The following is a 16,307-nucleotide window of genomic DNA, read 5'->3' on the forward strand; positions in this document are numbered from 1 at the left end:
ATGCTTTTATGCCTACTGGGTAAACTCTAGGGATACAACAGGGAATAAGATACAGTCCTTGTCCTAAAAGAGCATGTAATTTGGGGGCGAGATAGGCAAATAAGCCTGTAATTATAAAACAGTGCAAAACATAGCATGAAACCCTTTCAACTCTACCACTGTGCTCTTTAAGCAATGTGATGGCTAGGATTCTTTACAGCTGAGGGAGATCTTTTGTGAAAAAGAAATCTCACATTTGAAGTAAAACACAAGGTGGTAGCAACAAGATTTCAGGGTCCTCCTGTGCTGAGGTGGTTTGAAAGACCTTGCTAGGGCAAATGATAAAATACCTAATAAGCCTCTGATTTTTCCATTTCCAGGTTGGGGATAATTCTTGCCTCTCCTGGCATAGTTGTATCTCTATTTGCTGGTTGTGTTTTCCTAAGCAGCAACAACGATACACCTTGGTACTGTGTTAAGAAAGGTGAAAGTCATGTGAAAACCCATAAGTCCCAGTCAGAGAAGGGTTTTTGCCACTCATTTATAGACAGGCCATATCCACAGAAACAGAGAATTCTGGCATCTGTTGTGAGCGGAGAGCATCTTGTCCGGGGGTACTGAGAGCATGTGCACACAGAGGCAGGTGCTGGTTAACGTTGTTCTGGTGGAGGACTCAGTATCCGGAGAGACTGGCGTCTTGTTTTTTTTTTTTATCATTAACTTGTATTGTCTTTTCAAATATCTACTAAAAGCTCACCATCCTTAAATATCAGTTTGTTTGGTTTTGTTTTTCCCTGGTGAATCTAGAAGCTACCGCACCAGTGGTCATTAAATACTGATTGAGAGAGAACTGTGACCAGAATCCTGATTCCATAGCCACTAAGCTGAGGGTCAGGAGAAGATGCCCAAAGAGGATTGTCCAGGCCAAAGCTTCTCTTAATTACCATAATATTTTTGGCTCCAAACTCCTGAGTGGCATTCCTAGCTTTGGTGACATGGGCTAGATGATCCAATGTCTTCTTTTGCCACCAGGCCTAAGGCCTAGACCAAAGTCATCTAGTCAGCCTCCTGGGTACTTCCCCCCAGGCCCACCCCCCAGTCTTGATCCACAAACCACTTTACCGTTGAAGAGAGGCATGGAAAGATACATCTAATGAAAGGCCCTAGAACAAAGCTGGTCTCAGATGCCCACTCTTTGACCATCCCTTAAATGGCAGGCAGCGCCGTCTTGCCTCACCAGCTGCTTGGGAAGACGAAATCCAGAAGAGGACTGATGCAAAAAGAAAACATGAACAACACACACATGAACTCCAGAGCTTTTGTCATCATATTACAAACCCAGTTCTCTAGTCCCAAGGCCCAGCCCTTTTCCTCGGGGATGAGGAGAGACCAGCAATAGGGTGTCCTGCCTCCCAGCCTTATTGTCTCTTGCCTGTCTCTTGCTGACTGTTGCAACTCTCAGTTGGCCTGAACTGCCCCTATTAGCACCTTCTAACCCACTCCACAAAACAGCAGTAGATTTCCTTGCTTCCATGCCAGTTTGGCTGCAGCGTTACTCTGTCAGAGCCCTTGAGCCAGCTTACTGTTGTCTACTAGATGCAGAGCAGAATCTTTAGAGTGGCTTTCAAGGACCTCCCCAAGATGGTCTTCTGTCTGTTCCTATCTTCTGTTACTCTAAGCTTTAGCCAAATTAGAGTGCTTTCTGTTTCTTAGACATTCTTCCTTCTTACCTGTGTGTATTTTTACTCCTGCCTTTCTTTTCCCCTAGGAGCTCCCTCTGTCCCACTGCCCCCACACTAGTTCTCCTGCCTGTTCTTTTAGGCCCAGTTCAAATGCCTTCTTTGAATTTCGTTAGAACCTTTATTACGGCGATTACCACATTCTGGAGGCCTTTAATATTGCTCTTTGTCTAGGTTTCTTGTCTCACTTACTAGATTCCTAAGGGCAGAAGCCACATTTTCATCTGTATATACCTAGATCCTTAGGACTTCACCCAAAGCCTTGCCTGTGATCCGCAATACAGTAAATATTGAATTATCTTTGAATTTTAGTCTTTTTTAGAAAAGAAGCATTCAGGACTGTAGCACTTCTAGAGCATGCCAGTAGGGCAACAGTGATCTAGTTAGGCGTGGCCCTGGACCCTCTTTGGATACCAAAAGGTTAGGTATCTGGGTGGGTGGTGGTATATTCTGGGAAGCCATCAGGGCAGTACCATCATATTTTAATTATAGCGCTGGCAGCAGTGCTACTTTTAGCAAACAGCAGTAAAAAGCAGTAACACTTGGGCGGGCCAGCCGCCGGAAATTGGCCTCCCCCTCTGTGTTTCTCCTACCCCCTTTTTCAATCCATCACCTGTATTTATTCCTGCTGTAATTTAAACACCTGTCTAGATGGAATGCGTGCAGCATGTCCCTACCCCACACATTCAGATATTTGCTCACCTGCCTTATTCGGAAGGTTGGATCTAAAATAAACAGTGTTTTGGTACTAAAAGAAAAAATGTACTGAGGTCACTGTGGCAATGGACATGAGGAGGGGAGGCTCTGGATAAGCTGCTCCAGGAGAGTGGGAGCAGAAGAGGAGAAGGTGGAAGAGAGCAAGGGGTGAAACTTCTGCCAACAGGCCCTAAGGCTCAGGTACAAGCCCCATCACTAGATTTTCCCCCAGGCAGTCCTTGACTTAGCTCACCAGTTAGACAAAGGCAGGAGTGGAAGAATACTTAACAATCTGATTGTTATGAGGCTTCATTGTCTTGGGTTTTGGTTTTTTTTTTTTTTTTTTTTGCCTTTTCCAGGGCTGCATCTGTGACATATGGAGGTTCCCAGGCTAGGGGTCTAATCGGAGCTGTAGCCGCCTGCCTACACCACAGCCACAGCAACTCGGGATTCGAGCCACATCTGTGACCTACACCACAGCTCACGGCAATGCCGGATCCTTAACCCACTGAGCAAGGCCAGGGATCAAACCCGAAACTCTGTGGTTCCTAGTCAGATTCGTTAACCACTGCGCCACGACGGGAACTCCTGTCTCGGTTTCTTTTTAATGACCAGTATTTCTCATGGCAGCGTAGTGAGCAGACCTGAAGTTTCCTGAAGCTTGTTCTAAACTATTTCATCCACTTTTGCATACTTGACACATTTAACAATTACTCATGTTAACGTTTGAGCATCCAAACAGCAGTGAGAGATACTAAAACCTTAAAGTTCTCTATAGAATTATTTTCTCTACCCCTTCCCTTTGGTTGTTTTTTTATCTTGCTCCTCACTCCTTTATGGTATTTTTCCTGGTTTTTAGATGATCTCCTGAGCTTTATGGAGGAGAAGCATTGAGTGGTTCCTCTTTCCTATTTCTCCTTTTCTACTATCCCCTATAGCAAGTGCTTCTCATACTTTAAGATGCATGTGAATTACCTGTGGATCTTGTAAAATGCAGATTTCTGTTCACTGGGGCTGAGGCTCGGCAGAGCCTACATTTTTAACAAGCTCCCAGGTAAACCAGATGCTACTGGTCCACAGGTGGAATGCTAAGTTCCAGGTTCAATGGTATAAGGCAAAGGGAATAACACAATGGTTAAAATATAAGATTGGGAGGTTTTGTATCAGGCAGACCAAGAATTGAAACTAGGGGCTGACCTGTAACAATTACTTGTTCTTGAGCAATTTGTTACCTCTTAATCTCAATTTCCCCATCCATAAATGAGGACAGTAATTGTACCTAACAAAGTTGTTTTGAAGATTAAATGAGTTAGTTGTTTAGAACAATGCCTGGCAAAAAAGAAGCCTTCATGAGATTTAGCCATCATTAGTGCCAATATGACGTTGTTATTATTATTGTTATTGTCATGGAACCTGAAAGGTTTCCTATTTGCATGAAAATGATTATGGCAGAATGTTTTAGAGGTCTAAACATAGACTTATAAAGTTCCTATATGTACGTACTGTCTTTTGCACATAAAGATGTTAATACCCATTCTCAACAAAGCCAGTTCTTTGAGTCATGGTTGCAATAATTAAAACGAGTTTTAATTAACTGTCCCATCCATCTTCCAGTCCCCTTTGTGATCAAGGGCCTAAATTCATGAGTTGGCCAGTCTGGATTTAGTAGCATAGCCTCTGGTTCTTAGTCCAGAGAGGCCAACTGGCCCAGTGGTGACAATCACTACATTAATAGCCCAATACTACTAATTAAAATGATGGGCCCCTATATTGTGACTGGTGCTATATCTCTTATGTGCTGTGGGCCTGTCTTTTTAAAAAAATTCTTTAGTAATGAAATGTTAACCATTGTTGCAAATATGGTTTAAATAAGTACGTTTTCCACTTTCTCTTCATCTGATCTAAGCTGGTTTTGTTATGTAATCTGGAGAAACATGGATGGACAGAGAAGCAGATGCAGCCTGGTGACAGGAATATTCATCATCCTTCTGTCCTGTTAAGGAAGAAACTTCCAGATGTCAACTTCAATTGGCTTGTAGGGTTTCCTAAGGTCTGTCCAGTGCTAGGAGATTAGTCCTGCCATTTGGACTTCCCTAGTCAAGACAAGGTGCTACTGGGGCCAGAATTGATGCTTGGGTCCGTTTTAGTTTAGTGACTTCTACCTATTTTAGAAAAAAACCAGAAGCTGAAAGGAAGGACCAGAGGCTTTCTTAATTCATTTAAGAGGTAAGTTACTTAGACTGAACTTTAGCCAGACATAAATCCATACCCATAAGATTCAGCCAGATCTGGTTGAGGCTATAGAGTGGGCTGTCCTCTCAGTCACCACTACCTGCATGTGGCTTTTTTTTTTTGTCTTTTTAGTGCCACACCCACGGCATGTGGCTGTTCCCAGGCTAGGGGTCGAATTGGAGCTGTAGCTGCCGGCCTACACCACAGCCACAGCAACACAGGATCTGAGCCATGTCTGCAACCTACACCACAGCTCACAGCAATGCCAGATCCTTAACCTACTGAGCGAGGCCAGGGATCAAACCTGCATCCTCATGGTTACTAGTCAGATGCGTTTCCACTGAGCCACAACAGGAACTCTTGCTTGTGGCTTTTTATATGAAGTTATATAAAGTTAAGTTATATAAAGTTTAAAATCCAGTTCCTTAGTCACATCAGTCCTATTTCAAGTGCCTAAAAGCCTGTAGTGGACAGTGCAGTTCATAGAACATTTTCATCACAACGTACACTGTTGGCTGGCTCTGTTTTAGATTGAAAATAGTCATCTACCCTGTCAGTTCTGATTGGTGATGGCTGCCTGGAGTGGGGCTGTGTAAAAAAGATTCTGAGGCCATATCTAAGTGTGCCCCAAATTGTTTGATAATTTATTAGCACTGTATGTCCTAGGAAGACAGAGCTGGGTGGGGTAGAGTGGAGGTAGTTGTGGCCTGGGCACTGAGTGTCTTCTATACAAAACCACAGAAATAAGGGTAGAGTATTTAGAAGGGCAGGTGGTTATTATTTAATAGAGACAGGATTTTTTTTTAATTTTTTTTAGTAGGAATCTTTTTTTAAATTTAATTAAATTTTATTTTTTTATTACTCAAATGAATTTATCACATCTGTAGTTGTATATTTATCATAACAGTCCAGTTTCACAGGATTTCCATCCCACAGCCCAGGCACATCCCCCCACCCCCCAAAATGTCTCCTCCGGAGACCATGAGTTTTTCAATGTCTGTGAGTCAGCATCTGTTCTGCAAAGAAGTTCAGTCTGTCCTTTTTTCAGATTCCACATGTCAGTGAAAGCATTTGATGTTGGTGTCTCATTGTATGGCTGACTTCACTTAGCACGATAGTTTCTAGGTCCATCCATGTTGCAAAAAATGCGGGTACTTCTTTCCTTTTAATGATTGAGTAATATTCCATTGTGTATATGGACCACATCTTCTGGATCCACTCCTCTGTCGATGGACATTTAGGTTGTTTCCATGTCTTGGCTATTGCAAATAGTGCTGCAGTGAACATTGGAGTACATGTGTCTTTGCGAGTCGTGGTTTTCTCTGGATAGATGCCCAGGAGTGGGATTGCTGGATCAAATGGTAGTTCTATGTTTAGGTTTCTGAGGAATCTCCATACTGCTTTCCACAGTGGTTGCACCAATTTACAATCCCACCACAGTGTACTAGTGTTCCTTTTTCTCCACACCTAGTAGGAATCTTTGGAAAAGAAAAATGAGAAGCTTTGAGAATCTTATGTTTATATAATCTCACATTTAAGCAGTGGTCGTTTTTGCTCTTTTTCTCTAAATTAAGGATGCTTTGCTTTTTTGAGAAGGAAATCTTAATGGCTACTGATTCTTGGCTTATCCATGAAATGTGAATGGATGTTACATGAAAAAAGCAAAATCTACCAAGAGTCCAAAATAAGTTTTATGCCATTTTTTACTGTATTTACTAAGAAACAAAATTGATTGAGGATGGTTGTTTGGATTTTTTTGTTGTTGTTACTCAACTTCTTTGATATCCTCTGGTAAAAGGTAGCAAGTGAGAAGTAAAATTTCAGGAAAAGAAAAGGCTGGTATAGTTTGGTATAATTGATCCTTTGTGTAATCACTGTTCTCAGAATTCGAGGTCTGTATCTGATTATATTTTCAAAAATCTCTAATAAATTAAGAGTAACTGAGATTGTTTCCCTCCTAGTTTTATTTTTATTTTTGTCTTTTTTTTAGGGCTGCGTCTGCGGCATATGGAGGTTCCCAGGCTAGGGGTCTTATCAGAGCTACAGCTGCTGGCCTATGCCAGAGCCACAGCAACGCCAGATTTGAGCTGTGTCTGCGACCTACACCACAGCTCATGGCAAAGCCAGATCCTTAACCCTCTGAGCAAGGCCAGGGATCGAACCCAAAACCTCATGGTTCCTAGTGGGATTCATTTCTGCTGCACCATGATGGGAACTCCAGTTTCCCTCCTACTTTTAAAGTAGAAAACTTTTAAAGCAACAGTACCAGCTCTGCACCTGTTATGCGACCTTTGAAAAATTACTTACCATAACCTCTCTGACCCTTTGTTTCTCCATCTCTGAAAAGGGAGTACCACCTCTGTAAGTAATGGCTAAGGAGTAAAATAGAAAACCTTACTGGAGTTCTAACTGTGATGCAGTAGGTTAAAGATCCAGCATTGTCTCTGTGGCAGCATGGGTTTGATCCCCTGCCTGGCACAGTGGGTTAAGAATCCAGCATTGCTGCGGCTATGGTGTAGGTTGCAGCTGCGACTCAGATTTAATCCCTACCCCGGGAACTTCCATATGCTGCATGTGTGGCAAAAAAAAAAAAAAAAAAAAAAAAAAAAGCCAACAAAACCATGCTTACTTATAGATGCCTGGCACTGTTACTGTAAGTACTCAAGAGTTAAGCCATATAATTTGGAAAAAACATGCCACATGCACTTGGAGGAGAACATTCTCGGCTCTGACCTTGGCCCTGCCACCTAAGAGGCACTTTACTTCTAATTGTTTACCCCCTCAAGACTTCCCTTTCCTCTTTTGTAAAATGGGGTAACAATAGGACCTCCTCCAGAAGAGTGCTCAGAGTTACTTGAGATAATGCACAGCAAGATGATGCAAGGACATGCGGGCCCAGGGCACATGATGCGCATTCAGTCAGTGTGGGATGAAAATCCTGAGGTTTAAATTAAGGACAGCCTGGCCCGAAGGGAGAAGATGTACCAAATCTGATATCTCTTCTCCTTCCCATTCACTAATCTCCAGGCTCTACAGTTTATACTAAACATGGTAAAATATGTACGTTTTGTTTATTTTATTGCTGTTCCACTATGAATTATTAATAAGCCTCTTTTACTGGGTTTTTGGCACAAGCATCTGAAGCAGTAATTGGAGAAGCTCTTATCCTGAAGACCTCTCTCACTTTGTAGTATTTTTATAAGCTGCAAGCTCATGTCTAATTTGAAAAGCCTAGTATTTAGGGCCAGGGGTCACGGCAGGAAGGAGGAGGACTCAGTGTGGGGCCGGGATGAGTTCAGTCCAATGGGGAGTCTGTTTGCTTGTCTGAGAACCTGACCTTTATTGCCCCTCAGCAGGGTTCAGGGAGAAGGACAGGGCTCTTCAGAGGCTGGGGGCCAGAGAACACTGACTGCCATATTCTGCCACAGTGTCTTCCCCACCCTTTTGTCAGTGTGGCAGAAAGGGGTCAGAAGTGACGGGCAAAGGTTGGCTTCTGAGGCTTCCTCTGAAGACTGGTCCACAATGGAGGGCCCAACCCAGTGTCCTGTACCCTAGCCTCCACGGACACCAGCAGTCACTCCTGACCTAGGGAACATGCCTTTCTGTCCCAAGAAAAATATTTGGGTCCTTTGATGTGCAGACAGCCCTGGGCTCTTGTCACTTGATTCTGTAACTAGGAATGAAATACCATATTGTTGCTAAAAATGACTTAATTTCTTTCAGAATTTTCAGATTTTTAAAAAATCCCAAATAATTCTATTTGTAAATTTCCAAATTGTTCAGTTCCTGGGTCACTTCATAGGAGGATACTTTTCTTGGAGTTTAGGTCTCCTTGGGTCACTGTTCGCTAGTGTCTCCCACTCAGCACCCTGCCTTCAGCCTTGAGTCCCCCTCTTTTCAGCACCTCCTGTGTGTTATATTTGAAATGCTTCTCAAAGCATCCTTTTCTGATTCCACTCTCCCTACCCATGTTTTAAGCTTAGTAGTTAACAGATCCATGTAGTTAACATGTTTTAGGCTTAGTAGTTAATAGATCCAACTAGGAACCATGAGGTTGCGGGTTCGGTCCCTGCCTTTGCTCAGTGGGTTAAGGATCCAGCGTTGCCATGAGCTATGGTGTAGGTTGCAGACACGGCTCGGATCCCGCGTTGCTGTGGCTCTGGTGTAGGCTGGTGGCTACAGCTCCGATTCAACCCCTAGCCTGGGAACCTCCATATGCCATGGGAGCGGCCCAAGAAAAGGCAAAAAGACAAAAAAAAAAAAGATTATGGTTCAGTTCAGATCCTAGTTCTGCTATTTATTACTTTGTGAAGTGGGGATTAATAATAGTACTTGTCGGTAGAATTATGACAGTTTGAGTGAGATGCATGTATTGTGCTCGTTTACACACAGCTTTGTACATTTTAAGTTCTGCTTAATAGTAACTGCTACTATAATAGTCACCTCATTAATAATCTCAATTGTTTTTTTAGCATAGTTCCTAGAATTTAGACTATAGCATCAAAGTGTACAAATATTTGGATACCTTTGGTAATATATTGACATTTATTTGTAGAAAGATTCTACCATTTAATAGTCTCATAAATAGTGTAAGTAAATTCTAATATTACCCTTTGCCATTATTAGGTACTATATTTTTCTTATTATATGTCAAAGTAACACACAAAAGTGTTACTGTGTAATTTGCATTTCTTTGTCAGTGGAAATGACTAGTTCTAAAAGTTTAATTGGCTAATTGTAGTCCTTTTTGTAAATTGTTTATTGAAGTCAGTGCCCATTTTTGTATTGCCTATGCATTTTCTTCTAAATCAATGAGTTCTTTGTATAGTAATTATTATTATTTATTATTATTATTTTTTTTTCCTTTTGCATATGGAGAGCCCGAGGCTAAGGGTCAAATCAGAGCTACAGCTGCCGGCCTATGCCGCAGCCACAGCAATGCAGGATCTGAGCCATGTCCGTGACTTACACCACAGCTCACGGCAATGCCAGATCCTTAACCACTGTGCAAGGCCAGGGATCAAACCCACAACTTCATGGTTCCTAGTCGGATTTGTTTCTGCCACACCACGACAGGAACTCCAATAATTACTATTATTTATAACTGAAGTTTCTTGAGCATTTACAACCTTCATATGAGGAAACAAGGGTCAGAAAAGCTAAGTAGTGTGCCTCATTCTTAAATCCTTGACTGACACAGAGTGAATACTCAGTAAATACCTGCTGTGGGTTGTTATTTTTTTTTTTCGCCTTTTGTCTTTTGTCTTTTTAGGGCTGCACCCAAAGCATATGGAGGTTCCCAGGCTAAGGGTCAAATCAGAGCTGTAGCCGCCAGCCTACACCACAGCCATGGCAACGCCGGATCCTAGCCATGTCTTCGACCAGAACCACAGCTCATGGCAACGCCGGATCCTTCACCCACTGAGTGAGGCCAGGGATCGAACTCTCATGCTCATGGATGCTGATTGGGTTCATTAACCACCGAGCCATGAAGGGAACTCCTGTTTTTGCTTTTCAGTCTTTGTATTTCACAGCAGCTAGCATAGTATAGTGCTTTGCACTTAATAGGAGCAGAATAAATACTTGCTAACTTATGTGACACTACCCCTGCTCACCTTTGCTCTGAGATATGCACAGAAACCAGCCTTTAAATGATTGCCTTTGTCACAGCCACTGTTTCAGCTCAGAAGAGTCAGGATCTCCTGGACTCTACTTGATTTTCCTGAAATATTTTTAGTGATACTTTTCTACAACTCTGTAAAATCATTTCCCTCACTTCATTTCTAGGTAACAAACCTGAATTTGGCAAGTGGCATCATAAACAGAAGCAGTGCTTCAACTCCCCCCTCGCTGCGGCCTGTCATCAGTCCTGGTGGCCCAATGTGGCCAGTACAGTCAGACCCCCAAGCTCCTGAGAGCCACACCACCCCTCCTGGAAGCAGGTATGCGAAGGGCCATGGAGCCATCATTTGGGTCACACGGGGACAGCCTGGGTCCTATGCAAGTCATTCTCACTTTGAGTTCCCTGCACAGACACCAGTACGTCAGGTACCTTTCCCACCTGTCCTAATCTTCTGGTTCTTGAATATAAGGTCTCATTTTACTTATAAGACAGTTTGTGGACAAATCAATTTAAAAGGAAATTTTTGAAACAGTTTGGGTAAAAGGGCAAACATTTGTACTATGTTTAATCCTTGCTCATAGTCAGCATTTTCATGTATCAACTTTTGACATTTTCTCCTCGTCTCCTAATTCTTTTCTTTTCTTTTTTTTTTTTTTTTTTTTGTCTTTTTGCCATTTCTTGGGCAGCTCCCGTGGCATATGGAGGTTCCCAGGCTAGGAGTCCAGTCGGAGCTGTAGCCACCGGCCTACGCCAGAGCCACAGCAATGCGGGATCCGAGCCGCGTCTGCAGCCTACACCACAGCTCACAGCAATGCCGGATCCTTAACCCACCGGGCAAGGGCAGGGACCCAACCCGCAACCTCCTGGTTCCTAGTCAGATTCGTTAACCACTGAGCCACGACAGGAACTCCCTAATTCTTTTTTATACCTTGCTCCATATTGTGTTTCAGTAACTTTGGACTCTTTTCTTTTGAAGCACATACTTGTTTTATGTGTTTTCATCTAGTTTATCTAATTAAACTCAGCCTCCCTGGACAAGATTCACTTGGGAAGTAGGAAGGGAATTCCCTTTACGTAGCTGAGCAAAGTGGCAGAGGGTAAAATTCAAATAGATTCTGTCCATAAAGTGAGCGATGTCTGATTTAAAAAAACAAACCACCGGAGGTCCCATTGTGGCTCAGAGGGTTAAGGCGTTATTGCCATGAGGATACGAATGCCATCCTTGGCCTCATTCAGTGGCGTAAGGATCTGGTGCTGCTGCAGGCTGCAGCAGAGGTCACAGATCCGGTGTTGTCATGGCTGTGGCGCTACAGCTCCACTTCAACCCCTGGCCTGGAAATTTCTGTATGTCGCAGGTGCAGCTGTGAAAAAATAATAATAATAAAAGATAAAAAATAAAGAAAGAAACCACTGTATTGACTTAAAATCCATATTTTAAGTCCCCCGATATAAAAAAAAAAAAAAAACCTAAGAAGAAACAGATTCTTAGTACCTCTTCTTTAGTGGCTTTTAAATTTGGATTTAATTGTATCTGTCCTTGAGTCAGATGAGCTAGAGCAGAATGTTACAGTGAAATATTCTGACCAGCTGAGATATTGTTCCCTCTAAATAAAGAAGCTCTGCCACAGGTGTCCCACCAGGTCCCTCCCCCCAGGCCAGCACTGCCAGCCTCTGCCAACCAGCCGTCTCTTAGAATGTTGCCCTGCGCTGAGGTTGGAGAGGCGACTGAAGGCTTGGGCATGGAGGAAATACCTAATTGTTGTTCAAGTATCTGTCGGTGTTGGAATGATTACTTAAAGAACTACTTCGGGAAGCAGAGACTGCCCAGGAAGCCCCATAAACATAAGCACATGCCACGGTGCTCTGGTACAGGGTCTTTCATACCAGTGATCTCTGTGGACAAAGTGAGAAGAATCATCTCGATTCAGAATGATGATGCGTTGAAGACCAAGTGGCAGGACTTTGGAAGACAGCACATCCTCCCATACAGTTCTCTTCACAGGAGCAGTCTTTCCTTTGGTGATTTACAGTTACAGAGTAACCGAATTCCTAAAACATAAGTCGTAAAAAAGAAATTCTGTTTATACCACAGAGCTTTATTTTCCATACAAAATACTTCCAAATATTCCCTTTTCATTTGTATAATCAAAGCCTTGTTTCTATGGAAAACATTTTTCTCTGCAATCTTGGATATATTACCTATATGACAAGACTGCAACCATTTTCCGTACTATAAACAAAATGTCAAGACTACACATTTTGGAGAAAGATTTTTAGCATTTTTCATACTTGTGTATGGAATAAAAGTTAAGGCTATGGTTAGAGCCTTCTCTTGGTGGCACCTGTTAGTGCTGAGACCTAGAAAGATGAAGGGATCTGTCAAGGTCAGAGGCAGGACCTAGGATCCAGCACTATGGGTGGCCTTCTCCCAGCCAGCCTGTGCTCATGAGCTTCGGTAGGATGGCACACGATACGGTCCCCTACAGAACCACTGGCACCAGAAATGAGTCCCCACAGAGCCCATGGTCTTTCCCTTTGGGGGTTAGTTATACCCATAACATCCCTCTCTTGCGGACCAATTTTCAGGCCTCATTCCAGTCCAGTGTAGCCCTGGAAAAATCTTCCTCTGCCCCCACATAACCTCTTGTTGCCAGTACAGCCTGGGAGCTCAGCTTGGGAGTTCCAGGTGCATGCACTATTCCCAGAGAGACCCACCCTAAAGCAGCCCGAAGTGAATTCTCAGAGTTCCCATCCTCTGATGTGGGGCCCAGCCAGACCTCCAGCAGGCATTCTGCCGAGATCCATGCCCCCGTTTATCTTCCTGCTAAGTCACTGTTTTGTGGATATTTATTTAGTCTCTTGTTGTTCCTTAGGGTGACTAAGTTTAATGAATAAGAGATTAGTAGCTTAGAAATGTGAGTTTTATTACTGGTTTTGACACTAAGTGACCCTAAACTATTCATTTAATCTTTTTATTGGGTAAGCATACTGATATATAAACTGGCCTGTTTTGAAAGCTTTTAAGTTGTCCTCAAAGCACTTTGATCTCCCTGGCGGAGGGTGCTCAGTAAACGAAAGGTACTTTTAACCTGTTCGTCGAGAACAGCATCAGTGGATTCTAGTGCGGATAAACTCCCATATTTCACTAAACCAGGGACTGCCCTATGAGCAGTAAAAAGATGCAAAGAGAATCCAATGCTGGCTGTACTTTTCATCTGCATCCTGGAGGATTCAGTGACTTGGTAGCCACAGGAATGAAAACTGGTGACTCACAAGAACTCTGCAAATAGTGTTATTTTTCATTTCCCTGTGGCGTTGCTATTGTTCTCAATTTTATGGATCACACAAGTTTTCACCAGACAACCTTGTTCTTCCCCCGCTGTTTTGAAACCACCCCAAATGTAGCCCAGGGCTGTCGTCTCCCATTGGGTCAGTGTGAGCTCAGCCCAACTCCTCAAATCCCTCGGTTCCTTTGGTCTGTCTGGAGTCCCCATTGGAGCTTTGTTGTGGGAGAGGAAGGCAGAGAGCCCACGCCTTGCCCAGACAGTCTGAGGCCTGGCCATGGAGCTTGCAGTTCCCTAGACACTCTGCAGTTGGACTTGGCCAGCCATCCTTCTGTTGTTACTTTTCAGAGGTAATAAGTGAGATTAATTGCAGGCCATTCTCCAGAAGAGAGAGTAGTCAGGGCCAAGTACAGTCACATGTTGAGAAGCCTGAGGTGTGCCTCTAAGCAAGGCCGATTTAGAATTATACAATCAGGCCTCCAGGATGCAGGTACCAAGCCTTCGTGACCTCTTTTTTCTTAAAGTGATCATATTGGGTTTCTAGATGCTGATACCTGGGTATTGAGCTTTTCTTTAGCCAAGGAGATGGATAGGACTTTTCAGGCTGCCTTTTAACTCTCCGTTTTTCTGGGCACATGGGGAGTGGTTAGGAGCTGAGAGTTGTTGTGCAGAAGCCTCTCCTCATTGCTGCCAGCCTCACGTGGAGCTGGAGCACAGCAAGCAGGAGCACTTTCAAGGTGAGGGGCCCTCGGTGGGTTCACGGCGCATTGTTCTCCAGGAGACCTGGAAGGGTTACTGTAACATCTTGGCTGCTGCTTGGAATGATTTGGGAAGGACAGGGCCTCAGACGGCTTGGCAGGAACCTGAGGCTCTGTTTTTTTCCAGTCCAGCCCTTCCTTGTGGATCGAGCTGTCAGGGAATCCCACGAATGTCTGGCTTCTGCCCCTTTGTATGTTTTTCCAGCATTTGTCATTAAATTATTTTTATCCATCTCTGGCTTTTTCACACACGCAACCTGGGGATTTGTCTGTTCCTCGATATTAAAGGTGGGGGAGACTGAAGGCATGAGTTCGTTCCTCCTTTTTGTGCCAGGGCAAGCTGTCGTGGGCCTGGGCTGCTCGGCCTGGGGGCCTCCACTTTGGAGAACAGCTGTGTGTCAGAACTTGAAATTCGGTACTAGGGAATGGGGCACTATGAAGCCTCAGATCTTGGAAATTTGGTCAGTATTTAGCGTCACTCTTTTCCTCTGCCTTCTTACTCGTTAGTAATTAACTGTAGCCTGATACCTTTCTTTACATAATTTTTTGGAACAGATTTTCAAAGATTCTGGCTCTAGTTTAGCTAATACTTTCCTCCCTTCTTTTAGATTATTTCTTACAAATGTTGCAGGAGATTCAGGTCTCTGACGTCCCATCTTTTCATTTTCCATGTGTAATGTTAGTTAGCTGGGGGAAGTAGCAACAACTAAGACTTAGACTTAAACTAGTCCCCGGGCCACCAGAATTTACTGTCCAGGGTGTATTCCCATGTTCTCAGTCTAGAGCTGGGTGCTGGGTAGAGGCTAAAGGACTTTGAAGATAAGGTATTATCACTAAGCAGCGAGGAGCCACATACACATGGGATAGTTAGGGTGTGGTGTTGGGCAATATATAACAAATATTTAAATTTTGTGGTACAGGTAATTAAGAAAGAGTATCAGGATGAGCATGTAAGGATTTAACCCTGTCCCATGCTGCAGCATGGCTGAACCTCGAGGATGTTGTGTTAAGTGAAATAAGCCTGTCACAAAAAGACAAATACTTTATGACTCCACTCCTATGAAGTATCTAAAGTTACCTAAATCCTAGAAACAGAAAGTAGAAAGGTGGTTGACAAGGGGTGGGGGAATAGAGAAGAGGAAATTAGTGTTTAATGGCTATAGAGTTTTGGTTTTGCAAGATGAAAAAGTTCTAGGGATCTGTTACACTGCAGTGTGAATATACTTAACACTCCTGAACTGTACTCACAAAAATTGTTTTGATGGTAAATTTAAAGGCATACCTTTTTTTTTTACTAAAATAAAAAAAGAATAGGAGGAGGAGTATGTAAGCTTTAATAGGAGAGCCCCATAGTTCTGCAAAAATTACTCAGCTACAAAAATGGCAAGGCTTTGCCTCCATCCTCTGCCTCTGTTTAAGGGGATTATTCTGAAACTAATCCCTTACATGTTTTATTTCTTTAAAAGCATGTTAACTTTATAGGAAGGGGGGCCATCAATCCCCATTAGCAAGATGGCATGGTGTAGTGAAAGAAGAAGGCACTTTAGGGTTTGCCTTACTGAGTTTGTGACCTTGGGCAAGTTATGTAGCTTCTTTGAGCTATAATTCCCCCATCTATTAAAAATGCTGATAACTGGAGTTCCCGTCATGGCTCAGCGGGTAACGAACCCAACTAGTATCCATGAGGATGGGGTTCGATCCCTGGCCTCGTACAGTGGGTTAAGGCTCCAGCGTTGCTGTGCGCTGTGGTGTAGGTCACAGATGCAGCTTGGCTCCTGTGTTGCTGTGGCTGTGGTGTAGGCCGGCAGCTGCAGCTCCAGTTTGACCGCTAGCCTGGGAATTTCCATATGCCACAGGTGCAGCCTTAAAAAATAAATAAATAAATAAATACATAAATAAATAAATAATAATAATAATACTGACCTCATTAAATTGTTAGTTGAGTTGTGTATGTGAAAGTAGCCAGTCTAGAGCCAATTTTGATGTAGGATACCTT

The 16,307-nt window shown here is 43.2% G+C and overlaps 1 protein-coding gene across 50 annotated transcripts in view; it reads left to right on the forward strand.

Annotated features, from left to right (window-relative positions):
* TTLL5 (tubulin tyrosine ligase like 5) overlaps window positions 1–16,307 on the forward strand; it is a 309,203-nt gene that overhangs the window by 146,696 nt on the left and 146,200 nt on the right. For all 50 annotated transcript variants that reach the window (XR_014811162.1, XR_014811164.1, XR_014811165.1 and 47 more), the window contains one exon: window positions 10,434–10,588. Coding sequence is in view for 44 of the 50 variants with exons in the window: in XM_084969817.1 (XP_084825943.1) it covers window positions 10,434–10,588 (155 nt within the window). In the remaining 6 variants the exon portion in view is untranslated. The remainder of the gene's footprint in view (window positions 1–10,433; window positions 10,589–16,307) is intronic.

Source organism: Sus scrofa, chromosome 7 (genome assembly GCF_054392235.1).
Source record: "Sus scrofa isolate SSC_HxYL_T2T_F1_AM1 chromosome 7, Sscrofa_HxYL_maternal_Yorkshire_Landrace_v2.0, whole genome shotgun sequence".
Taxonomy (NCBI): Eukaryota; Metazoa; Chordata; class Mammalia; order Artiodactyla; family Suidae; genus Sus; species Sus scrofa.